The sequence below is a fragment of the Lissotriton helveticus genome, chromosome 9, assembly GCF_964261635.1.
Source record: "Lissotriton helveticus chromosome 9, aLisHel1.1, whole genome shotgun sequence".
Classification (NCBI taxonomy): Eukaryota; Metazoa; Chordata; class Amphibia; order Caudata; family Salamandridae; genus Lissotriton; species Lissotriton helveticus.
The window spans coordinates 328,538,298-328,564,109 of NC_136070.1; the positions used below are offsets into that span (position 1 = coordinate 328,538,298).

Consider the following 25,812-nt stretch of genomic DNA (forward strand, 5'->3'; position numbering starts at 1 on the left):
AGGCCCCGAAAGCTATAAGAATGGATTGGGCAGCAGGTAATAGTCATTTTTAATATTTAGTGAACTGTTGTTGTCTTCAGCTCCAAATTAGCCAGACAAAGCCCCCTTGTGGCAGCTGTTACAAGCGCTGATGTTGGGAATTAAGTGCCGGTGTCAAGAACCAGAAACCACCGGCTCAAATTAAGCACTGAGAGAGGGGGTAAAAGGCACACCCATAAAACTTGGGACATATCAAATACTTGCAAATTTAACTTAAACATCAAAGCCTACTTTAAGGCTGTTTTAGTCCAGTTCTGCACAGACCCTAACTTGATTCCACTCAACAGCCAGTCCAATGACCACTGGAGTACCTCAGGGTTTCAATGTTACCACGTTCTTTTCAACACATGTATCTGTCGGCCAGCTCCCTTCATCAAAACATTCTGATTCACATGCACGAGCTATGGAGCAATATCAATCGTATAAAGCCTCTCTCATTCAATCAATCAATCAATCAATACATTTGTAGAGCGCGCTACTCACCCGTGAGAGTCTCAAGGCGCTGTAGGGAGGGGGGGAGCACTATTGCTCGAATAGCCAGGTCTTGAGGTGTTTCCTGAAGGTGAGATGGTCCTAGGTCAGTCGTAGGTGTGCGGGGAGGGAGTTCCATGTCTTGGCTGCCAGGTAGAAGAACGATCTTCCTCCGGTGGTGGTTCTGCGAATCCGTGGGACGGTGGTGAGGGCGAGGCTGGTGGACCGGAGCTGGCGGGTGGGGGTGTAGAACGAGAGGCGGTTGTTGAGGTATTTGGGGCCCAAGTTGTGGAGCGCTTTGTGTGCGTGGGTGAGCAGCCTGAACGTGATCGTCTTGCTGACGGGGAGCCAGTGCAGGTTTCTCAGGTGGGCGGATATGTGGCTGTGGTGAGGGATGTCGAGGATGAGTCGTGCTGAGGCATTCTGTATGCGCTGAAGGCGTTTCTGCAGTTTGGCTGTGGTTCCTGCGTATAGGGCGTTCCCGTAGTCCAGTCGGCTGGTGACGAGGGCCTGGGTGACCGTCTTTCTGGTTTCGGTGGGGATCCACCGGAAGATCTTTCGGAGCATGCGCAGGGTGTTGAAACAAGAGGATGAGACTGCATTGACTTGCTTGGTCATCGTGAGGGAGGAGTCCAGGAGGAATCCCAGGTTGCGTACGTGGTCCGTGGGTGTTGGGGATTGTCCGAGGATGAGGACCTCCGTCTTGTCCGAGTTGAGCTTCAGACGGCTGCGCTTCATCCATTCTGCAACATCTTTCATTCCGTCCTGGAAGTTCGTTTTGGCGGTGAATGGGTCTTTGGTGAGGGAGAGTATCAGTTTGGTGTCGTCGGCGTAGGAGATGGAGATGATGTTGATGTTGTGTTTGCGTGCAATGGTGGTGAGGGGGCTCATGTAGATATTGAAGAAGAGGGTTGGGCTGAGTGAGGAGCCTTGGGGTACGCCGCAGATGATCTTCGTGGCCTCGGAGCGGAAGGGAGGGAGGTGGACTCTTGGGGTTCTGTCGAAGAGGAACAATGTGATCCAGTCCAGGGCCTTTCCTTGGATCCCAGTGTTGTAGAGGCGGGTTATTAGGGTGCGATGGCAGACGTTATCAAATGCTGCCGAGAGGTCCAGGAGGATGAGAGCGGCTGTCTCTCCGTTGTCCATCAGGGTCCTGATGTCGTCGGTGGCTGCGATGAGGGGGGTCTCGGTGCTGTGGGTGGCTGGAAATCCGGACTGGGATGGGTCGAGTGAGTTGTTTGCTTCGAGGAATGCAGTCAGCTGCTTATTGACGGTCTTCTCGATGACTTTAGCCGGGAAGGGGAGAAGAGAGATGGGGCGGAAGTTCTTGAGGTCTTTAGGGTCTGCTGTTGGTTTCTTCAGAAGGGCGTTGATTTCTGCATGTTTCCAGCTTTCAGGGAATGTGGCTAATGTGAGGGAGCTGTTGGTGACGTTCCGGAGGTGGGGTGCGATGATGGTGTCAGCTTTGTTGAAGATATGAGGGCATGGGTCGGAAGGGGAGCCAGAGTGGATGGTGTTCATGACGTAGGTGGTGTCTTAAGTGCTGATGGCGGTCCATGCGCTGAGGCTGGTGGTGGGGGTCGTTGGTTTGGTGGCTGGAGGCGGAGTCTGGAGCCCGAAGCTGTCATGTATATCTGCAATCTTGTGGTGGAAGAAAGTGGCAAGGGAGTTGCAGAGGTCTTGCGACGGTGTGAAGTCGCTGTTGCTGGCGTTGGGGTTGGAGAGCTCTTTGACGATGCTGAAGAGTTCCTTGCTGTTGTGGGTGTTGTTGTCCAGCCGCTCTTTGAACGATGTCCTTTTGGTGGTGCGGATCATCTGGTGGTATTCGCTAGTGGCGCTCTTGAGGGCTGTCATGTTTTCTGATGTCCATTTGTGGCGCCAAGCTTTTTCGAGGGTTCGGCATGATTTCTTTGCGGTTTTGAGGGCGTCTGTGAACCATGTTGTTTTTCTGTTGCTAGTCTTGGCTGGGGGTTTCTTTAGTGGAGCGAGGTCGTCGGCGCAGTTGGTGATTCACTGTGCGAGATTGTGTGCTGCGTTGTTGTTGTCAGGGGTGTCGACAGGAGGGTTCTGGCTCAGCGATGTGGTCAGCTGGTCTGTGGTGACTTTGCTCCAGCATCTGCGGGGGATCTGTAGCGTGTGGTGGTGGGATGTGGTTTTCTTGAAGGTGAAGTGGATGCAGCAATGGTCGGTCCAGTGTAGTCCGGTGGAGTGGCTGAAGGAGACGTGGTTGCTGGCGGAGAAGATGGGGTCGAGCATGTGGCCAGCAAGGTGGGTGGGCGTGACCACCAGCTGCTTGAGTCTGAGGTTGTCGAGGTTGTCGAGCAGGGTGGAGGTGTTGTTGTCGCTGTTTTTCTCCAGGTGGAAGTTCAGGTGCCCTAGGAGGATGTACTCTGGTGAGGCTAGGGCGTGCGGGCTGATGAAGTCGGCGATGGTTTCGCTAAATTGTGTCCGTGGGTCTGTAGATGAGCGTTCCTCTGAGGGTGGTCTGGGGGTCGGTGTGGATCTGGAAGTGTAGGAGTTTGGCGGCGGTGAGTGTGTCTTCGGCGTTGGTCGTGACGCTGTTGGTGTTCCTGTAGACGATGGAGATTCCTCCTCCATTTTTGTTGACACGGTCCTTCCGGGTGATTTTGTAGCCGTCCAGGATGGCTATGGCGATGTCGGGGGCGAGGAGGCGTTCATCCACGTTTTTGTGAGGAAGGCGACGTCTGGTGCTGCTGTATCAAGGAGTTCCCAGAGTTCGACGGCGTGTTTGTGGACGGAGCGGGTGTCAAATCAATTCCATAATTAAGGAATCAAACACCAAACAACATCATCTTAATCAAGGTTAACATCACTGGCTTTCCCAAATAAATATTTGGTGTGATCCTGCATGTACTTTCTCAACCTGAGTGTCTCAACGGCCTTGACCCTGCGCTGCCATCCTTCTCGGTTCATTTCTGCACCTTGCCCAAAGCACAGTGGGCAAATTACTATGCACTCGGACCACCGACCACACCACATTTTGACTTACATTGGCTTTTTATCAAGTGCCTCATATGTTTCAATGTTCACTACATTTTCAACAGAGAAATATACAGGGATGATCTTGAATACCTACAATCAAAGTTGGTTAAATACCTCCTTGAACAATAGTCTTTCACCAGCAACTGCATACTGCCTCTGCCAATCCTAAGCACTGGAACAATAAGTTTCTCCTTTCTCTTTAGAAACCGCAAAGTGATGGAACATATTCCTCACACCATATATAAGACGCAAAACTTAAGAAAAATCCTCAAACCGGGCTGTTTCTGTAGACATCGCCACAAATGTTCCCCTTCAACGGGCTCTGAGCAACGTAACCAATAGCTATCATGGCAAGATACTCATTAGCGAACACCCTCTACCTCCTCACACCCAAAACCTTCTCTACATACAGTTCCTACACTTTATGACTGCAAACATGAACTTCGAGCAACAGAAGATAGAACTTTTTTGGGAAATTTATATGGCTGCAGTTAGAGGTAGCTGTCATGTCCTTGATACAATCTGTGACTAGGTTTCCACTCTACCGAAGCAGGAGAATTCAGAAATCATCAGGAATAACATTGGCTCATCTTTGACACCAAGTTTAAGTAAAAAGAGAACATCATAATAAGAAAAATAAAATAGAAATTAATAAAATCGGTTTAGGGGTTTAAATGATTAAAGAAATAAAAATATGCCCCATTGAAGTTACAAGATTAAGTTGTATTGAAAATCAATTGAAAATGTAAACTTTGTCACAGTTTTCTAAAAAGGCCCAAACAGTACCTGGCACTTTTTTACACATATTTTTTACTAATTTTATATTTATATGTAATAGTGTGTATCAAACGTTTCCCTTTTCATTCAAGACATTACCAATCATATTTTGCAAAACGAATGCCATGTGTTACATACCAACAAACAACCTCAAATCATTTTAAACTAATAAAACATGCACTTTTAGTCCAGTTATCTCACTGTCCATCCTGTAGTCAGCCTTTAAGGATCCCAGGAAGGAATGCCACCTATCTGACTTTCCCATGCACCATAAACCTCGCCTACAGGTATTTATTTTATTTTATTTTAAAAGTTTTATATAGCGCGGACAAGATCTTTGCAGATATCAGAGCGCTTTACATAGAGGGGTACATGAGGGGGAGTAATCATACAAATAAATCAGTAGGTCAAAACAGTACAAATACGTTACATAGAGGGGTATATGAGGGGGCATATTCAGATAGATAAATCAATAAATCAAACAGTACACATAGGTTACATAAAGGGGTATATGAGGGATCATAGTCAGATAGATAAGTCAGTAAATCAAACAGTACACATGGGTGACTGCAAAGCCAATCATGTGAGCAATGAGACAACTCATACAAGTAGGCAAAGGGGTCAGGCATGTAGTACAGATCGGTGTCGAGTGTTAACAGAGTTCTAGATACTGGTTCAAGTGTATTTAGCCATGAGGATAGCTTTTACTTCTTTTTTAAAGAGTATAGTGGAAGAGATAAGCCTGGTTTCTGAAGGGAGTGAGTTCCAGATCCTAGGTGCCATACCCGAGAAGGAGCGCTTATATGTTTTTTCCTTCCGGAATCTTCGCGGTTTCAACAGAAGATTGTTTGTGCCTCTAGTGTTTCTGGTTCCGCCAGAGATTGTCAGTTTTTGGGCGAGGTAGCCGGGTGATTTTAGGTGAACCGCCTTGTGTGTCATGCAGGCTATTTTCAGGTGTATTCTGGCTTCAAATGGCAGCCAGTTCAGGGATTTCAAGTCAGGGGTAATGTGGGAGTGCTTTTTTGACCCAGTGATGAGTCTCGCTGCAGTGTTTAGGGAAGCTCTTAGTGGTGCGGTTGTGGTTAGGGGGAGTCCGCATAGGGCGGTGCTACCGTATTCAATTCTGGGGATGACAATTGCTTGTACTGCGGTTTGGAAGTCTTTGGCTGGGAGGAAGGGTTTAAGTTTCCTCAGAGTATTGATCTGGAAGTTCGCTCCCTTAGTTGCTTTGCTGATATGTTGCTGCATGTTGAGATTGGTGTCGAGTGTTATGCCTAAAGATTTTGCTGAGTCCACGATGGTGGGTTGGACATTGAGTGCAGTTAGGTGTTTAAGCCAGGTTTGAGTGGTGGAGATCTTAGCTGGAGGTGAGATCAGAAGGAACTCTGTTTTCAGGGCATTGAGTTTGAGGTGATTATTGGCAAGCCAGGATTGGGTGAATCTGATTGTTGAGTTCAGGAGCAGGATGTCATTGGGGGATTGCAATTTGAGATAAAGTTGGGTGTCATCGGCGTACATGTGAAAGTGTACATTGGATGCTTGTAGCAAGGTGGTGAGTGGTTCCATGACTAGGTTGAACAGAGTTGGGGATAAAGAGGAGCCCTGGGGGACGCCTAGCGTTACAGGTATTGGCGAGGACATCAGGTTGTTGCTCTTGAATTTCTGCGACCTGTTGTGAAGAAAGGAAGTGAACCACTTGAGAGGCCTAATTACGATGGTGGTCGGACAAGCGTCTGACTACCATCATTTAGATGAAGAAACCATCCAACAACGAGTGGGCAGTTCCGCGTTGCTGTGCAGGCGGTCATAAAATGCTGTTTTTTAGTGCGTCTTGTGCTGCGGCTCAGGAAAAGGGCCACAGCACAAGCCACACTTGACAAATGCATTTTGTGCACATCCATGCACCATGTGCCAGGATGTGTGCTAGTGGCCCCCAAAGTCCCTTTCTGCCTGCCTTTACATGGCAGTTGGACCCCCTATGGCGGTGCTCCTGCAGGCACCACCCTCATTGTAGGGATGGATTACAGTCAGACCCATGCTCCGATGGGCTCCTTAAGCCTGCCAGAGGCGTCAGTCGGTCCATCTGCCCACTGCACTCCAACTAACAACACAGGCTCAGATGTTGAACAGACCACAACCGACTGTGGTTATTTGTTACTATTATGAGCCCCAGCATACTAAAATACCAGATGGGAACCTCAGGACAACACCACAAATCAGACCCGCCATGAGGTAAGAGAATGAAGATTACTCAAGGTTATCAAGCACAACCAAATACACAATAAGAGCGATGAACTGAAGGGTAAACTAATGTAAGAGAACTAGGAAGGTAAAACAAGCATTGGCATAGCCAATAGGTCTCGCCTTTGGGACCTTATAAGTGTTCATCCATGCAACAGTTTATGTTGTTGCACGAAGGATATTGTGCTGGATAACAAAACACTAATAAAGTACCAAAGGCAAGAACTATTGGCTATGCCAATGCTTGTTGTCTTTGGTGTGGCCAAATTTGTTTTATGTAATTAATATAAGATAAGTAATACTCAAATACCAGATTGCAATGACGTGCACTATAAGTACATAAATAAATAAAATAAAATATAGAACTTTTCCTGGAAGTGAGGACCATGCAGGGACGATGCCAGCTCTAAATAGGGGCTGGGGCCCTATGCTGTCTTACATGATACAAATCAGAGCAGCAAGAGACGCGCGATTGACAGGGGAAAACCACAGGGGCGGCAGACAGAATCCAAACGCATATGAAAGCAGGGACCCTCTTTTGTGCTCTCTGTATGTTGACCCCATAAGTCTTCCAGGCTGCAGGTATTCACACAAGAAACCGGCTCCTTAGCGCCGGCTGGTATCATCTCTGCTGCCATGTCCCAAGGAGCGGAGATGGAGGCTTAAGGGGGTAGTGCGGCAAGGCCCGGATCACTTAAGCCCACGTCACCATCGACAGCCCTGCACTGCCCATACCGGCCCCACTGTCATCTGTCAGCGCACTTTGCGAAAAGAGAATTGGCGCAGGAGGCGGGGAGGGGCTGCAGCTAGTTAGCCATGTGCATAATTAAACAAGCGAACATGAAAGCGGTGAATACCAAACTCTCAGCAGACATATTGGCAGGTGAAGTGGAAACTATCATTCTCTTTATTCAGCAGCTGTATCTGTGCATCACTTCTGAACATTTACAGCTCTATTGAAACAAGAACCCTGCTCTTCCAACTAAAGGTTTGAAACCCTGCTGTGTTGATGATCCCGTGGTCCTTTGTGTGAAGGGGTTCTCTTTTGGAAAAGGGGGCGCAGAGCGGTTGAATTGGGTCGAAGAGCCACATGGAGCTATCCCGGACCGAGTGAGACCACGCCAGGGACGGACGTGAAAAGAGAAGGCAGGACAGCTAAGGGTTCCCAGGTGGGAGCAACGCAGAGCTGGGAGAAGAACGAGCAGGCAGCCGCGTTAAGGTCTGTGCATCAGGTCCCATGTTAAAAAGTGAGATAAAACAATGCGTCCACCCTGGATAAATACACCGACGTGTGGCGGGCAGCATAAGTGCATGCGCGCGCGGCCATGGAAGTGGTGAATAGCGCTTCGTAAACTTTGAGGAACAACGAGATTACTCGGAAGATTTTGGGGGCAGTAGCGGATCAAAATACGTCTGTGTGAATAACTGGTACTACCGTCTTCAATCAGGTCAAATTGGGAGGGAGGGGTCCGTTCTAAAGCTAGTGAAACAAGAGAGCACGAAAGTGAAAGCTAAAGCTAATTTGAACAAGCACGGTGAACGCGCTAATTAGAAACAGAATTGAATAAACAAAAAGAATAATAAAACAAGCAGAAACACGAGAGACGGCCTGCGGCCGTCAAAGTGAAGTGGACACAGCGGGCAGGGGAGGAGGCGGAGCGGGGAGAGCGGCATGAGGGTGTGAAGCAGCAGGGGCCTGAGACGAGGCCGCCTTGCCTTTGATGTGGTAATGCGAGGCAAGCGGCTGGTGGCATTGTGCACGCGCTTTCACGTGCACTGGAAGAAATCGCCTGGGAATCGCCTGATCTCGGTAAGCTCTGTTTAAGCCGCAATAGATCGAGCTCCCGCTCTCAATGCGCATGCGCATTGAGATAGGTCGCTCGACCTAAAAAGCAACAAACATGAGGGACGAATAAATGAGTGCAAACTGGTAGAAAGCAGAGAGCCACAACAACGAATGGCAAGTTGACAGGCACCATGCTACACTGGCCCTAAATACTGGCAGAGGAAGTATACCAGTAACCAGGAAGGTAGTGTCTAAGTGTACCCATCAGTTAGCAGTCTGGTTTTCAGAGTCTCTTTAGTTTCCACTGCCCCTTTCTCCATAATTTTCAGGCCTTACTCGGCCTGACCTCCTGTCTGATTTCCTGTCTGTGCTAGGCATGGATCCTGACACCACCTCCCCCACTAAAGGACATACCTCCAGCTCCCCCAGGAATAAGTATCTGACCAGGTTTTTAAGTATATGAAACTCGCCAGTCGAGGAGCATGGGCAAAGTCTGCAGGTTCTCATGATTTATTTATTTATTTTGAAAGTTTTATAGAGCGCGAACAAGACCCTTACGGGTATCAGAGCGCTTTACAATAAGCGTATATAGGCAAGACATAAAAGAAAATAAAAGGAACGTAAGAATAACATCAAAATCTTAAATAAAAGAAACATCCAAGGACTAAAACAAGGCGATAGAGCATGGTGGTAGAGAAAATCCAAGATAACAGGGCAAAATCAGATAAGGTGTAGAAACTAGCTCGGTGTAGAAGGATGATGGGAATACATTGAACAAGAGAACATCAAAATATATGGACCAAAGTTTTGCATATAAACAAGCCAGGCTTTAGAATAGTAGGTAAAAAGGGGTTCTTAAAAACAGTCATGTAAGGCAATGTTTACGTAAATTTCGCCATTGGGATGCCTTTTACTTCCAGTTTGAAAGAGGACGAGGAGGGGTTAAGTCTTATTTGTGGTGGGAGGGCATTCCAAATCCTGGGTGCCATTCCTGAAAAGGAGCGATTATAGGTTTTTTCCTTATTGAATTTTTGTGGTTTCAAAAGGAAGTTTTCCGAACTTCTTGTTGATCTTGATCCTCCTGATATTGTGAGGTTTTGTGTGAGATAGCTGGGTGCACTATGATGTAGGGCCTTGTGCGTCATGCAGTCTATTTTCAGGTGGATTCTGGCTTCAAATGGCAGCCAGTTTAGAGACTTTAGGTCAGGGGAGATATGGGCCCTTTTTTTCAAGCCCGTGATGAGTCTCGCTGCTGCATTGGTGGATGCTCTTAGTGGAGCTGTGGTGGTTTTGGGGAGACCACATAACGCAACACTTCCATAGTCCAGCCGCGGTAGAACAAGAGCCTGAACCGCTAACTTGAAGTCATTAGGAGGTAGGAAGGGCTTCAGTTTCCTTAGTGTATTGATCTGAAAATGTGCTCCCTTCGTTGCATTACTAATATGCTTCTGCATACTGAGGTTGGAGTCCAGTGTTATACCAAGTGATTTCGCCGAGTCGACAATGGTTGGTTGAACATTGAGTGCTGTGAGGTGTTTTATCAGATTGTGCATAGTGGGGACTTTGGCGGGTGGGGCGATAAGAAGGAATTCAGTTTTTAAAGCATTCAGTTAGAGGTGATTCACTGCCAGCCAAGTTTGGGTGGTCTTAAGAGTGTTGTTGAGTAGTCTAATGTCATCCAAGGTGTTGATCTTGCGGTAGAGTTGGGTATCATCTGCATACATGTGGAACTGCACGTTAGAGGTTTGTAGCAAATTGGAGAGTGGTTCCATGAACAGATTGAAGAGAGTAGGGGATAATGAGGAGCCTTGTGGGACTCCTAGCGTAACAGGCGTTGGTTTGGACAGTGTGTTGTTGACCTTACATTTTTGAGTCCGGTTATGCAGAAAAGAGGTAAACCAGTCGAGCACTGGTCCTGAGAGACCCATTCTGTGTTTCAACAGATCTATCAAGTGTTCGTGTTTGACCGTGTCGAATGCTGAGGAGAGGTCTAGTAGGATGAGGAGGCATCCTTCGTTACGATCGAGTAGTTGAAGTGCATCATCAATGATGTGTGTCATGGCAGATTCTGTACTGTGATTTGCGCGGAAGCCGGATTGGTGCTTATTTAGCAGCTTGAAGTGATCAATATGTTTAGTCAATTGGTGGTGAACACATTTTTTGCAGAAGTTTGGCCAGAGTGGGAATATTGGATATTGGGCGGTAGTTGTTGAGGTCCGTGGGGTCAGCTGTGGGTTTCTTGAGGATGGGAGACACTTGTGCTACCTTCAGAGAGTCGGGGATGCAGCCTTGTTGAAGTGAGCTGTTGATGATCTTGGTCCATATTGGTAGTAGTGAAGGGGTAAGATCTTTGACCGCATTTGCGGTGAGAGGGTCAGTTAGGTGGTTGGAGGGCTTTAGGGCACTGAGAAATTTGCCTATTACTTCTTCAGAATAGGGGTGGAAGTAAGACCATGTTGCGTTGTTTTTCAAGGTAAACTTTGAAGTCATTTGTTGAGACGCGTTTGGGGGTGAGGGGGTCGCTTTGGTAAGGGGGTCAGAATGAGAAGTTAGGCCCTTGAGGAGATCTTTCTTGATGTTTTCCGTCTTTAGGTTAAAGTGGTTAGAAAAATCGTCACAAGATGGTTGTGGGTGAGTTAGTTCAGGTAGCCGTTGGGGTTGGTCCTTAGATTGCGTTTTGATTAATTCAGAAAGCTTTTTGGGTCGATTTCTTGATTGGTCAAGTTGCTGGGTAAAGAAATCTGCTTTAGTGGGTTTGACATTACGAAAGTAAGAATTTCTCTTTCTTTTTAGAGTCAGGAGGAGCTCGGCGGATGGTGTTGATCTCCAGTTGCGTTCAGCAGTTCTGAGAGAGCGTCTGTCCTCGTTAAGGAGACCGTTGAACCAGGGTTTAGAGTGTTTCGTGGAGACTCTTTAGTTGCACGGGTGCAAGTTCGTTAATTATTGAGGTCATGGAGTTTAGGTAGTGGTTGGTGAGGTCAGTTACGTTGGAAACTCCAACAGGGGGAAGAAGTAAATTCTTGCTGGAGGCGGGTAGGGTATTTGTGTTGAGCTTTTTCCAGTCCCTTTTCAATACTTTAGGCTTTGTGGATCGAGCAGAGTTCAGCTTGAAAGTTTCATTGATGAAAAAGGTGATGATGTGATGGTCAGACCAGTCACAGGGGAGGATTGATTCCAGATGGGTGGAATCAGTTTTGGCGATTATTAAGTCCAGGATTGCTACTTTGTCATGTGTCGGGCTGTTGCATAATTGGTTGAGGTCTAAGGCGTTGAGGAAGTCTTTGAAGCTGTTGACCACTGTGTCGTTAGGATCATTCCAATGGAGGGTAAAGTCACCCAGGAAAATGTGTGTGTTTCGTCGACCAGTGAGTGATGTAATCAGGTCCATGATTTGTTCAGTGAATAGGAGGTTATCGCCAGGAGGGTGGTAAATGATGTGGAGCGAGCAGACAGGTTTACCATTACTGTTGATGTCAAGGCTGATGTATTCACATGACGGGAGTAGCGCGGGAATGGCTCTGTTTATGGTGATGTTGTTCCGATGTATACAGGCAATACCACCTCCAGTCTTGCCACTCAGCCTGTCTAGTCTGATGATGTCATAGTTAGGTGGAACTAAAATGTCGATGAGGGGTGAGGAAGAATCTGTAAGCCATGTTTCCGTAAGAATGATGATGTCAAGGCTAGTCGAGGTAATGAGGTCGGCTATGTCAGTGGCATGTTTTGATGCCGATCTGCAATTCAAGAGTGAGCATTTAAGACGGGGGGTGGAGGCAGATGATGTTTGTTCTTGGATGAGTGGGACTTTACAGAGGTTATTGACGATGATTCATCTGTTGTTATGAGTAGAAGGCCTGTGAGGGTTTGGGAAGATAGAGAAGATGGGCATGTGAGGGAGGTGAACGGTGGTGGTGAGGGGCGTTTCGTAGGAGAGCAAGAGAGAGAGAAGATCGGTCTCGTAGAGATAGTTGTTGGTACGTAAAGGGCGGGAAGGTAGGTTGAAAGAGGGTACAGAGATCCAATTGGGACCAATGTGTTTGTCGTAGTGGGGATGTGGCCGGGACTTGGTAGGGATGTTGGATCTAGAGAGCCAAGGATGGTTTGATAGAATGATTTTAAACGTGTGGAGGTCTTCTTTAATTAGATGGAGTGTGGACATGTTCTCATCTAGTCTAATGTCTACTGAAGTTGTGGTGGGGGGGAAGATGCGCTGAGTGAGAGTGTCAGGGGAGTCAGCTGGTTGGGTGAATGTGCTAATAACGGGGTGCATGTGTTCGACTGTGTGGCTATGTGAGTGTGTCATGAGGAAAGTGTTGATGAAGGTTGGATGGAGATTTATCATAGTCCTTCCACGCTACCCGATACTGCAGTTTATCTTGATATATATGTGAATCAACAAGTTCCTCCAACTCATATTTTGTAGAGCAGTCTATGAAGACTGGAGGAATGCTTACTACCTTGAGGTAGTGGCCTTATCTGAGGATACATGAAATACTGGGTGGATATACCAATCTTAGGAAAGTTCAAGTTGAACTGCTGAACTGCCACCTTCCCTGTTATAGAACCAGAATCTACAAAACGAGGCATGAACTTTGCATGTGACCCAAGAATTGTTAGGTGTTTTGTAGACAACTGCACCTGCCCAATTTTTGTATATGAAGGCACTTTACTCCAGTTCTGATCTGGAAAACATTTATATTGTGCTCTGGCTTGCAGAAGGTATTGATGAGCAACATTTTGCATGGTATGAGGTTCTTTCAGAAGGATTGTCCCTGAGAAAACCAGGGAAGTAGTTATCATGAAGGACCACATCTGCAGATGGAATCCATATGAGCAGAAGGGCAATCTTTCTGAATACAAGTGGAGTGAGCTTTTGTACTCACAATCTCCAAGTGCACTCCTTTAGTACTAGACATTCTGATTGTCTCATCAAAATACATCTCCAATTTTGCTCAATGGATTGATTCAGACATTCTTTCTATCCATCAGTTTGAGGGTGATAGCTGGTAGACTTAAAAGTGCCCGGTTCTGATTCTTCTCATCAGTTTTTTTCCAATAGAGGGCTGTCAAATGAGTTTCTCTGCCAGTTCTGATGCTTTCCCAGAAGCCATGTAGAGAGGATATGTACCAGGAGAATACCTGCTAGTTCGATTGCAGTGGCAAGCTTCTATAGTGGAGGAAAAAGTCCCATTATGGTGAAGTAATGCACTACTAACAACAAGGTTATGTATCTATTAAAAGGAATTAGCACTAAGATAAAATACATTGGAATTACACTTCAAGGCTACGTTGGAGTGGGTAGCGGTAACAATAATCCTGCTGTAGGTTTGTGCGAAGCCTTTGCTTGCAGGCAAATGGTGCATTTCTGTATGTATTCCTTTATTGATTATATAAGACATGGCCACCAAAAATAGCAAATGATCATCTACAATATCTTTCCGTCTTGGGTGTCCTGCTACTGGACAGTCAATGCAATATTTCATGATCATTTGTATAGATTTGCAGTGATGAAAGAGCTTCTTCTCGATCTAGCAACCCTCTAGCTAAGGCCCTCCTGTTGGGTTCTTTTAAAATCCTTTGCTGAATATGAATATCTTGGTGTGTCTTTGCCAATTCAAACAAATCAGAAGAATCTTTGTTTTACACACAAATGATGCACTGAGAGGTGGTATGTCTTAGTCTTCAGTTTATTGTCAAAGTGCATGTGCCTTGCTATGTCTATTTCTGGGCCTTTTGGTAATAAGAAAATGGCAGTTAATAATGTCCGGCTGTGCAAGTGTTCTTTATCTGTGTCTTTCATAGGCCAGAAACCAATGGCCACCTATGAAGGCACTATTGATGAAATTGCCCCTCCACTAGCAAGGAAACTTTATCTCCAATTTAGGTAAGGTATCCTACCCTTAAAGTCATTTATCAGTCGATGGCACCATGATAAGTCCCAATGTAATGATCTGTGTCCAGGCTGTGAGGAGTGTTCTGAAACACTCATCCATATTTTGTTCTTTTGCCTTTTTTATAAGCATTTTCCTGCAAAGTGGATTGTTCCTCTGTGCAAAAACCTGGGTTGTAGGGTGCTCCCGGAAACGATTAGAATACTGCAGTGACCTCAGTCAGATTTTAGTTTCCTGTGTGGCCATGTTTCTAAAGGCTTTGTGGATAAAGCGAAAAAAACTCATACAGTCTGTCACAGATCTTTGACAAGAATTCTTATTGTGTGTGAGGTGCTGTGTTGAGATATTATATAGATATAGGTTTTATTTGTGATTTTATAGTCATACACAGCATCGATCATGCTATGAATTTCAGTGTTTTTTATTGTTTTTAAACTGACATTTTATCCATTGACATATTTAAAATTGTATTTTAATGTATATATCTGTTGTACTTGTTTAGTTTGTTTATACTTTTATGATCCATTGTGATCAAAATAAGGTTCTATGGTATGGTAATAAGAAAGTTGAATCTGGATAAGAATAAAGTCCATTGGGGATGCAGAGGATTTGCATATTTCATGAAAGTCAGATACAATAGCTTCTGATGGCCCGTTCACACAGTAACCCTCTTCCACAACATGTCTATTATCAGAGAAGACTTATTTAAGTGCTAATTATTTCATAATCTAGATTGTATGATATATTTCAGTTCTGAAAGGATTCAGGTATAATAAGCTACATGATGGAAGCTGTGAAACTCAGTCTCAGGATCATGTTGTGATAACAGCGCTTAGCAGATAGACAACAGGAAGAAGGGTTTATTTATTCAGAGACTCTGCAACTATTTGTTAATGTAGCTGTAGTTGGCCTTTTCACCAGGATCCATGGGAAATGTGGTCTTTTGTTCTGAAATGGCTGCACTTAGAAGAAAAACAATGTCAAAGCATATTTATTGCCCTTGTCCCTAATAGAATCAAGACTTTCTTTCAATAAACTATTAAAACATGCCTTCTGGACTACAATATACCACATTATAATAAAAAAGAACCAATCACCTTTAGAGCCAGGGGCCAAGGCCGCTCTCTTAATGGCATAGGTTTTGAGGCATCTTTCAAAAGAGTCATCCCACAATGCGACAACTCCGTCCTTCCCTCCAGTCACAAAGCCCTGCAAGAAACAAATACACTCGATATTAGACAGACCAAATAAAGAAGGTAATATGAACAATGGGCATTGCTACTCAGAAATCTCTTGAAATAACGATACAAACTCACAATTTTAAGAACAATATATGTTTCAATTTTGCTTTAAGGTTTGTATGTTCCAAAAGCACAGAACTCATTATTGAATACTGTTTAATTGTATTTCCTTCATTTTGTTAATACCAGGAAAAATCTATACAGGGATTTGTCCTGCACGGACCTCAGCCAGCTCAGAACAAAAGCTGCAGAGCCATCTGTAATTACACTAATGGCTGAGCTTCTTCATCTCCATCTGCAACTTGATGTGTAATTGATAACTTGTAATTAGGACTGGGTTATATCCTTCTAATTAATGTGGACAGAATTAACTAGTTGTGTATAAAAAAAGCAAGTGAGACCATTTTTGCAGAGCACAAGGCAGTTTCTTCCTAATGCTGTAAAAACTATTTGGGGTCATTAATCTGGAGGACTTGTGTTTCTCTGTGCAGTGGCATAGAATCCACCATCATCAATAAGAGATAAACCACTACACATCGGAAACCAGCTCTCTGCATGTACTATTATCCAACCCAACTGCGACAGTCCTCAATGTGGTCCACAGAACTGTGGTCCATTTCTCTACCACATTCAACACTGGGACTCACCACATCCTGCTTCAGTGCCTAAATATGTCAACAGAAGGCAGGGGGAGCGGTCATAATTAAAATATTTTTAGAACGGTTCCTTGTGCTTAATGAACATAGCTTCTTACTACTCTCCATCCACTGACTTCAAAGACGGGTTCCTCAAGCAGTAGGTCACGTTGCAAATACAGTTTATACCTATCGCCATTAAGATATATTCATTAGCAGCCAACTCAGCCTTCACTCTATTGTGCCTAAGTTAGGGCCATGTAGCAACGCTGCACATTTTCTTATATTGTCCTCTTTCTGCAAATAACATTTTACTGTAACCTTTTGCACATATTTGCGTGCATGACAATGTTGGATTCGTTTCTCTGAACCTGCTTTGTGCAACATTATCAGGATGCCTCGTACACTGAGTCCGAGGCCTTTACACTCGCTGTACAATGTCGTTCTATCTTCATCCACAGGGCGACAGGGCTATATGCAATCCATGACAATACTAATCTGTACAAACATCGCAAGGATGCTTTTTATTATAAATAAATAAGCATTTACGGGGATTAGCCAGAGGAGATACTTCTGCTGACATCAAGAGGTCCCTGTATGATGATGCTTCGCCAAGCAGCTGCCTAACATCTCCGTGAGGGAGATCCAGTTTGTGACCAAGTCGGGGTCCTACATTCTATCCAGCCAGCTAATGGGGTTGGATCATTCCGTGGGGGTATTCTTGGCTATACACACACACGCTATATGCACGTAGGGTAGGGATTGCATAGTAGGAATACAGCAGATTACCACCTTGTTTTATATGCCTGCACCATGGTAGAACTATACCTGCTATTTAGCATTTTGGTGCTTGTAATCACTTTCATATGCTTCTGTCTACTGATTATTAAAGCACATTTATTCTATACAAAAGTAATGTTGGTTCAATAAACATATTGAAGAATGTCCCATTGTTTATTCTGTATACTTCTCTGAAAACAAGAGAGCACGAGTGACTGAGCAAAAGGGTTTTTAGATCTGTTACCACGATCCCTGAGGGGACAGGGTTGCCATGTTCAGTGGTTGCCAGAAACTATTCGATTCCGGTTTAGATTCGGGAGGCTTATGGTGGCACTGTGAGCTAGCTGGTCTCTAGGCCAACATATACTATCGTGGGTCAATAGAATCAGTCTAGGCACCTCACCAAAAGTTTATGTTGTCCACAAACATGCAGATCCTACTGATCAATGGGAACTTCACAACAACACATCCATTATTTTTAAACTGACATGCTTTAAGGTCAAGGAGCACCCCGGTAAACACCAACTAGTTTCTGGCATACTAAGACACTTCCAGTACTGTATCTAGGCCAACTGATGTTCCTTAAGGTTATGAAATATGGGTGGGGTCTATCAAACCATCAGAGTGGCTCCCACCTCATTTCATTTTAAAAGATCTCCATGTATTAGTTCTAACTGACACCCGGAGCAAAGATCTGCCACTGTGGAATCCTGTTCCACGTGGATCTGTCCTCCATTCATCAAGTCAACACTGTCAAAGATTATGTACTATCAACCGCACCCTACTCCTTTCTCAGAGTGGTCCATCAATTTAGGGTGCGATGTCTGCACTTCACTACTGTAACACCATGCCCGTGGGGATCACACAGAAAAACATCTCCATACTGCAACGGGTTCAGAACTCCAATCCTTACCACATCTTAGGCTCTGACCACATCACTGTCCCCATGAAATCCCATCATTGTTCCAAGTGGCACAGCAAGCAAACTCAGAGTGCTGAAAACCCAACTATCTAAAAAAAAAAAAAAAGCTGACAATATTCTACGGTCGACTTCCTTGAAGTCGCTGTCTCTTGACAAGATGGGAATTACGCCTTGTGGAGGTGAAGTCCTGATCCCACAAGGGCAATTACTCAAGCATGTTATCCCTTTACACATCCTCACACAAAGTACTGCTCTCGCTGCTCTTTTTCCCTCTCACTCCCCAGTCTTTAAAGGCAGTTGGAAGCCACCTTTCGTGGCAAATCGTAATGAATAAAAAAAAGGAACATAGTAAGATTAACAAATTAGGTTTGAAGGCGTCATCATTAAGGCTACACTTGAATTATTTTTTGGAGTGCTTAACAGACATCTACAGAGACTGGGAATGGTGGTGGACGATGATTGTTGTTGTACTGAAAGGATATGGGATATTATGTACTTTTAGCGAACATTCCATTTGTACCCAAGTCCGTTTTACGAACTGTATGTTTCAAAAGCGATTTCTAATGTTTTATTTCACTTTGTGTTTGTAAAAGGGTGGGGGTGATAAAACTACCTCCTCCCACTATTCCCTCATCTTGCATTCTCCTGGCGTGGAACAATGATTCCTATGCTCTAATTCAGTGTTGATCTTAGTGTGGCACTGTTTTCCTTAAGGAGCTAAATAGTCTTAAGCCCTATTTATATTTCCTTTCTATGAAACAAAAAGAAGACTTGCATTACACACCAAAGCCAGCCATAATTTTCCTTCATATTTTGTGTGTTGATGCGCCCATACAAACACGTTATTGTTAATACAGACAACTTGTTTAGTTATTAAACATTTCAATTGTACATATTTTCATCACTAGTATTTCATCATAACTATGTTCTTCAAATAATCTTTGTTACAGTAGCATAATTTGCAGGGAAAAGTCTTTCCAGGATTGAAAACAAAGAGTAAATAAAAGTGATACGCCTTAGTGGAAATTAAACTTAACCAGATCTAAATATATTCCACTTTATTGTCTTGTATTCTACAGGTTTTTGAAGAACTGAGCTATTTAGGTTTCTGGGCACATGGCTGTGAATAACACAAGAAAATGTACATCAACTGAAACCAATTGCCACATTTAGACATCAAAGACCAGATCCAAGATGCTAATGTTTTTTTTCTCCAAGTCAGGTTAATGTTATCTCTTCCCTTTCTTTCTAGGGGAAAAGCTCTTTAATGGTGCTATCCAACTTCCATAATTGTGGACCCCATCCCATTCTAAGCAACCAAGAGGAATACATCACTTTAGAGAAGTGTTCTTGAAGCAGTAATAGGATACTGGTAGCCCTACAGAAAAAATAATACACAAAAACATTGATAAGCTAATCATTCACTTGCCCAGCATAGTGGTAGTGCACAATGCCATTATACCTGGCTTTTACAGCTGTCAGCTTAAAGACCCACTGCCTGATACTTACTTTCTCTAAGGCATGCATGCTGAAAACGGGTCCGTCATGGGCTTTAACAGTTTTAATGAGAAACAAATCCCTCCAGATACAAATGTCTCCTGTTGCGGTCCCAGAGAAGGACATCTCCTCGGTCCAGCCATACACAGCACACATCATAGTGTCACATTTGGCCCCAGAACCAATGCATCCTTTCCGTCCGACCAGTCCTCCTCCTGAATGCAAAAAAGGAGACAAAAGTGCATCAAATAAATGTTATGTGGAGCTTTATCCTCTGCCACGTCATCCTCACCACTCCTGCCATCCAAAAACAATAACTACTCTCATCAATTTCTGATACGGAAGCTATGAGTTTAAAAGAACACTATGCTTCTGATGCCTTAATCTTATCTAGGTAGAATAATGACAATTAGGAGACCCATTTATTTGTAGAAACCTCTCCTTTTTCCTGCAGAGCTCGTCGTAGGTCTCTGTTTTTTCTAAAGTTCCATCATACCCTGAGATTGATCCAATTTCCCACAAGTCCCTATAGGTGGAGATGAAATGTTTCTTTAGATTGTGTGTTTAGTGCCCGAGTCCTTTCCCTAGATTGGTTTTGTCTACTCCTCAATATGTATCCACCACTCTTCCTTTCATACACCATCCATCTATTTACCTGATGCTTTACTCCTCATATGTGTAAATGTCACTCACACATACCTTCAGATGTAGGTGAAGGTCTCCCTCAAACCCAGCTAAGATTTATTAACAAAACACTACTCACTCTAGCTCAACGTCCTATCCTGCCCAATATATATCCCTGGAAAAGCAGCATCCTGCCACCTCTGATGTCACTGTGTTTACTGCTTTATGTCTCCCAGCACTCATAGCCAATGAAGGCAAGTTCTAGGAGGATGCCTGGACAAAATAAGAAGTACATAGAGAAGATGTGAGGTCCTGGAACCAGTTGATTGTGCAAGAGTAAGTGAATTCAAGGCTCCAGCAGCACAGGGCTATATTAGAATACGTATTGATGATTGTAGGGTTCCCTACGTAAATCTCCTTCCTCCATCTCTAGCAACTTGTCAAAGGCCTAGGAGGATGCCTGGACAAAATAAGAAGTAAATAGAGAAGATGTGAGGTCCTGGAACCAGTTGATTGTGCAAGAGTAAGTGAATTCAAGGCTCTCGCAGCACAGGGCTATATTAGAATACGTATTGATGATTGTAGGGTTCCCCTACGTAAATCTCCTTCCTCCATCTCTAGCAACTTGTCAAAGGCCTATGCTTTACGAACTTTATTGGAAAGACTGTTCTGTTCATAAAGCCTTTTCCTGATTGCATCTATCTTGGATGTTCCTGTCTGCTCGTCTAGTTTATGCATCTTTTCCCCCAACCGCCCTCCACCCACCTATCAGCGACCGTAGGGCCGTAAATACTGTACAGAGCATAACATGTAATGTGATTTATGGGAATATGACAAGAAATTTTACTTTGTCAATTAGGAACCAGAAAACAACCGAGATAGGAAAGTTCAGCTAGTTAATAAGCAGTACAACCAGTTGAATACCAGAGCTTACATGATGTAAAGAAGCACACATCTTCTTTCAATTAAATCAATCCATGACAGTGTCACCAAGTTTCTATGACACCACGTCTGCCTGACAAATTGCACAGCGTTGAGTGAATTCATATGAAAGCACAAGACAGACCTGCAATCATTCTACCCTTCACAAATAAGATGTGTGCTCTCCAGAGGAGAAGAAATACACAGCTACAAATATCCGGGTCATGAAATAAAATATGTAGCATGGACAGATATGCAAATAAACACATTACTTAGATATTCATTAAAAAAACGCAGAATCAAAAAGCAAGTGAACACAGCGAACTAGCAGACAGCCACAGAAAGAAATATAAAATCAATTCTCAACGCAGCATAAAAAAGCAGCCAGGCTATGTCATCCAAAATCAATAAGATGTAGGGGAGCAATTCGGATTACAAGAGAAAAAAGCAAACACAATTCAACACAGAGATAGTTGCAAGAAATACGCAAGTAGTTCATATAACAGCAAAAAGCAGTGGGGTTGGTGCCTCACAAGAAATCAATAGAAAACTTACTCTAAACAAGGGGTAAGAGGGCGGGTGTTTAACGAGATTCCTCGCCCTTGGAGTACTCGAATCACTACAAAGGCAGCTTTATTTTACTTGTATGCCTTCGTCTCTTGGAATAAGCCCTCTTAGAGGTTCAGGCCCCTTCCAGTGAGGAACCGCATTATAATCCTTGATTATCAACTGGCATGATATGCACACATGTCTAAATCTGGAAACCACCCCTTAAGCTTGAGCCTCAAGCCAAATCACCCTCCTAGCAAGGTCCCTGATTTGCGGGCCACTGCTTGCACTTACTTCCACTTTGTGCAACACCTGAGTATATAATAAGAAGGCAGGAGTGAACACAGCATTAGCCATCCAGGCTTTAAGCAAAGAAGTTTCTGAACATCACAGGTGAAGGGAGTTCCAATTTATGAAAAAGCTTTCAACAAACAATGATTTTGGAAAGCCACAAGAAGTGCATTTCTTCTGATCGAATGAGTATTGGTTTGCTTTGGAAAATGGGAACCATAAGAAAGTAGATACAGTGTTTAATGTAAGAGGACACAAATCAAAATGATGTCCATGGAGGCGGCTTCTCCACATTTCAAAGGCCTGCTATACTATTTTGAAAGCAAGATTTGAAAACATTGGGATGATTTTAAAGTGGTCTTAGCCATAACAACTTACCCATCTATCACCCCATCACTCAAAACTGGACTTGCAGCTTGCGTTTCAACCCCTGAGGTGTCTCCAGGTCAAAACGGTTGCGCGCAAACACAACATCAGCAATGTCCTGGATTTGCTATGTCCTCCTCCTTCATTTGTCAAACATGCATTCTTAGGCATCGGATAGCAGGAATACTTAATGATTCTATCCACAAGGGGTCTGTGCCCATAATTCATAATTTAACTATAACTTCCATGGTGGGTTCATGCAACAACTCATGAATGAGGCCCAATAATGCTGAAATATATCTGGGAATTCAGGTGTTCCTGTTTCGAGGGGACGCAGACGACCAGTTTGGGTTATAGAGACCGTTTTTTGCAGTAACAAAGAATATTTTGTGTTCAGTCTGTAGTGAGAGCGCAGAACATAAACTCACCTACAACTGAGAAACAACCCAAAAAAATAAGACCACGCCTGAAAGGCTCCATTACACCGACTTCTGGATGAAAGGGAATCATTTGTGCTAGGAAGATCAGCAATGGAAATCCTTTTAGATGTGGGAGGAAATAAATTAGGAACACGGTCACATTCAACTGTAAGACTGGTCTCATGTCCTGAGAGCAAACCAACCAGACATTACCACAAAAAGTGAAAAATCTGTTTTGACACAGACCTATGTTTATCAGCATAAATTAATGCCATAATCAAATAGAGATACCTTTAACTGATGACTTTTAGGAATTTATTACATTTTCAATTGGACTTCACAAGAACGCTGATTCTATCCGGCCTACATCATAGCCAGATGTCCTTAAAACACTAAACAATGCCAAACCAGACTGGGCTTAGACAATTTATCACAATGTTTTGCAGCAGTTTACTAGGGTCATTGCAATGAGTGCCAGCAAAAGCTTACCAGTAGTAGGTGTAAACCAAAAACCCGAGAAGGAGGAAAACAAGATATGATTGCAAGCTCAAAATCAAAAGGAACAGGAACGGAGGAAAAGACAGCTCAGATTGCACGGCTGAAATAAATCAAACTTGATTTAGGGGCACAACTCAACCTGATGATCTTTGACAAAAGCTGGGAAAAATATCCTTTTAAATGGCCCTTCTCCGATCATGGCTGAGCATCCCAAGAGCACTGGACCTGTGACTGTAAGACCAGCCTTATGACCACATCAATCTCACGGGCTCCTGGTAAGGTAGGTGCTTACTAAACTATCTAAATAAACTTTAAGATGCCATCAAATTATTCTTGAAAATTTTCATTTTTGGGTTCCCATAAATATTATCATAATGGTCGTGCTTGTAGTCTCCATGCCAGTAAATTTTCCATACCCTTCCTACGATGTGAACTCCATACATCAACACAGCACCACATGAAACACTGTCATATTTGACTTTTACAAGGGCTTCATGGTTGGGTGCAAATACAAAAAGTGCGATGCTTCGAAAACATAATACAATTTCCTCCATACCTGCTCGTCGCCAGAATCTCATGTGCTTTATTCCAGCTGTGATGAGTTTGTCTGGCATATAGGGGTTAATCTTGACCACAAAAATCTTCTCTTTGCTTCCTCTGAAAGAGAGTTTAAAAAAAAATCTTATTGCATTGTTAAGTTTAATATTTATCCAGTGATTCAAATGGATCATTGGCTACAAGTCCTGAAACCTTTTAAACAACAATCACTTCATACTGAAATCAGGTAAAACAAGCATTTGCAATGCAATAGGTCTCGCATTAGGAAAGTTTGAGCTATTGGTCTTGTAAATGACACATTTTTTATTTATGTGTTGGTTTTGAAAATAGCGAAATTAATAGCTTTGCCATTTGCAATGCCAATACTTTTATCGTTTGCAAATGTGACACCTATAGCATTTGTAATGCAACATGTTTTGTATTTATGTGACTTAGATGTATTGATATTACAAATAACAATGACTTTTAATTTTTCTAAATAATTAATACTTAAATAAAAGTTATTGTAATTTATAATGGCAATAGCTTAAACTTTTGTAAATAACTTGTGTGAAGATTATGTTCAGTGTATTTTATTGTGACGAAAATCCAAGAACAGAAGTGAAATATTAACATCTTTTTATGACATTTGTAATAAAGCTTGAAACATTGAGAGAAAATATTTGAACCAGTTGTTGAATGGTTGCACAGATTGATGCTGTGTTGGTGCTCAGTGATGTTGTGGTGGCGACGAGTGATGCTGTGGCGTTCAGTGATGCTGTGGTGGCGCATAGTGATGTTGTGGTGCCCCTGAGTGATGCTGTGGTACCCCTGAGTGATGCTGTGGTGATGCAATAGATAGAGTGAGTGCGATAGATAGCTAGAGGGAGGGCGAAAGATAGCTAGAGGGAGGGCGATAGATGTAATGTAATGTAATGTAAAAATCACTTATATAGCGCAAAAACTGTCACCCTATGGGTATCCTGGCGCTTTTAGAAATGGTGATGGTCAGCACGTTACCAGCCCGTAATAGGCAGTGAAAGAACCAGTTTTCCATCCTAGGAAACAACCAGGTTTTCAGATTCTTTCTGAAACAGGTCCATGAACTGGCCTGTCTGATGGTCTGGGGCAGCTAGAGGGAGGGCGAAAGATAATTAGAGTGAGGGCGAAAGATAGATAGATAGATAGAGTGAGGGCGATAGATAGATAGCGTGAGGGCGATAGGTAGATAGCGTGAGGGAGGTAGATAGCGTGAGGGTGATAGAGTGAGGGCGATAGATGTGTGTGGTTGTGTGTGTGGTTGTGTGTGTGGTTGGGTGTGTGGTTGGGTGTGTGGTTGGGTGTGTGGTTGGGTGTGTGGTTGGGTGTGTGGTTGGGTGTGTGGTTGGGTGTGTGGTTGGGTGTGTGGCTGGGTGTGTGGTTGGGTGTGTGGTTGGCTGTGCGTGTGGCTGTGCGTGTGGCTGTGCGTGTGGCTGTGCGTGTGGCTGTGCGTGTGGCTGTGCGTGTGGCTGTGCGTGTGCCTGAGCGTGCGGTTGAGCGTGTGGTTGAGCGTGTGGTGAGCGTGTGTTGAGCGTGTGGTTGAGCGTGTGGTTGAGCGTGTGGTTGAGCGTGTGGTTGAGCGTGTAGTTGTGCGTGTAGTTGTGCGTGTAGTTGTGTGTGGGGTGATGTTTGTGTGTGGGGTGATGTTTGTGTGTGGGGTGATGTTTGTGTGTGGGGTGATGTTTGTGTGTGGGGTGATGTTTGTGTGGTTGTGTATGTGTGGTTGTGTTTGCAGTTGTATGTGTGTGTGTGCGTGGTTGTATGTATGTGTGTGCGGTTACAGAAGGATGTATGTGGAAGAGAGCAGCAGATCAGCACAGCAGAAGAGAACAGGGAGCTAAAGAAGGAGGCGGGTGGAGGAGAACAGCAGATCGGTACAGGAGAAGAGAACAAAACAGGGAGCTAGCGATGGAGGCGGTGGAAGAGAGCAGCAGATCAGTACGGGAGAATAGAAGAGAACGGGGAATTAGAGAAGGAGGTGGGTGGAAGAGAGCAGCAGATCAGCACAGCAAAAGAGAACAGGGAGTTAAAGAAGGAGGCGGGTGGAAGAGAGCAGCAGATAAGCACAGGAGAAGAGAACAGGGAGTTAAAGAAGGAGGTGGGCTGGAAGAGAGCAGCAGATCAGCACGGTAAAAGAGAACAGTTAGTTAAAGAAGGAGGTGGGGTGGAAGAGAGCAGCAGATCAGCACTGGAAAAGAGAAGAGAACAGGGAGTTAGAGAAGGAGGCACGGTGGAAGAGAGCAGCATATCAGCACGAGAGAAGAGAAGAGAACAAGGAGTTAGAG

At 44.1% G+C, this 25,812-nt stretch overlaps 1 protein-coding gene across 7 annotated transcripts in view; it reads right to left on the minus strand.

Moving 5' to 3' along the window:
* EML5 (EMAP like 5) overlaps window positions 1-25,812 on the minus strand; it is a 1,317,369-nt gene that overhangs the window by 551,913 nt on the left and 739,644 nt on the right. For all 7 annotated transcript variants that reach the window (XR_013600929.1, XR_013600930.1, XR_013600931.1 and 4 more), the window contains exons 17-19: window positions 23,508-23,608; window positions 19,296-19,498; window positions 15,306-15,417 (exon numbers count right to left, since the gene is read on the minus strand). Coding sequence is in view for 4 of the 7 variants with exons in the window: in XM_078660021.1 (XP_078516147.1) it covers window positions 15,306-15,417; window positions 19,296-19,498; window positions 23,508-23,608 (416 nt within the window). In the remaining 3 variants the exon portion in view is untranslated. The remainder of the gene's footprint in view (window positions 1-15,305; window positions 15,418-19,295; window positions 19,499-23,507; window positions 23,609-25,812) is intronic.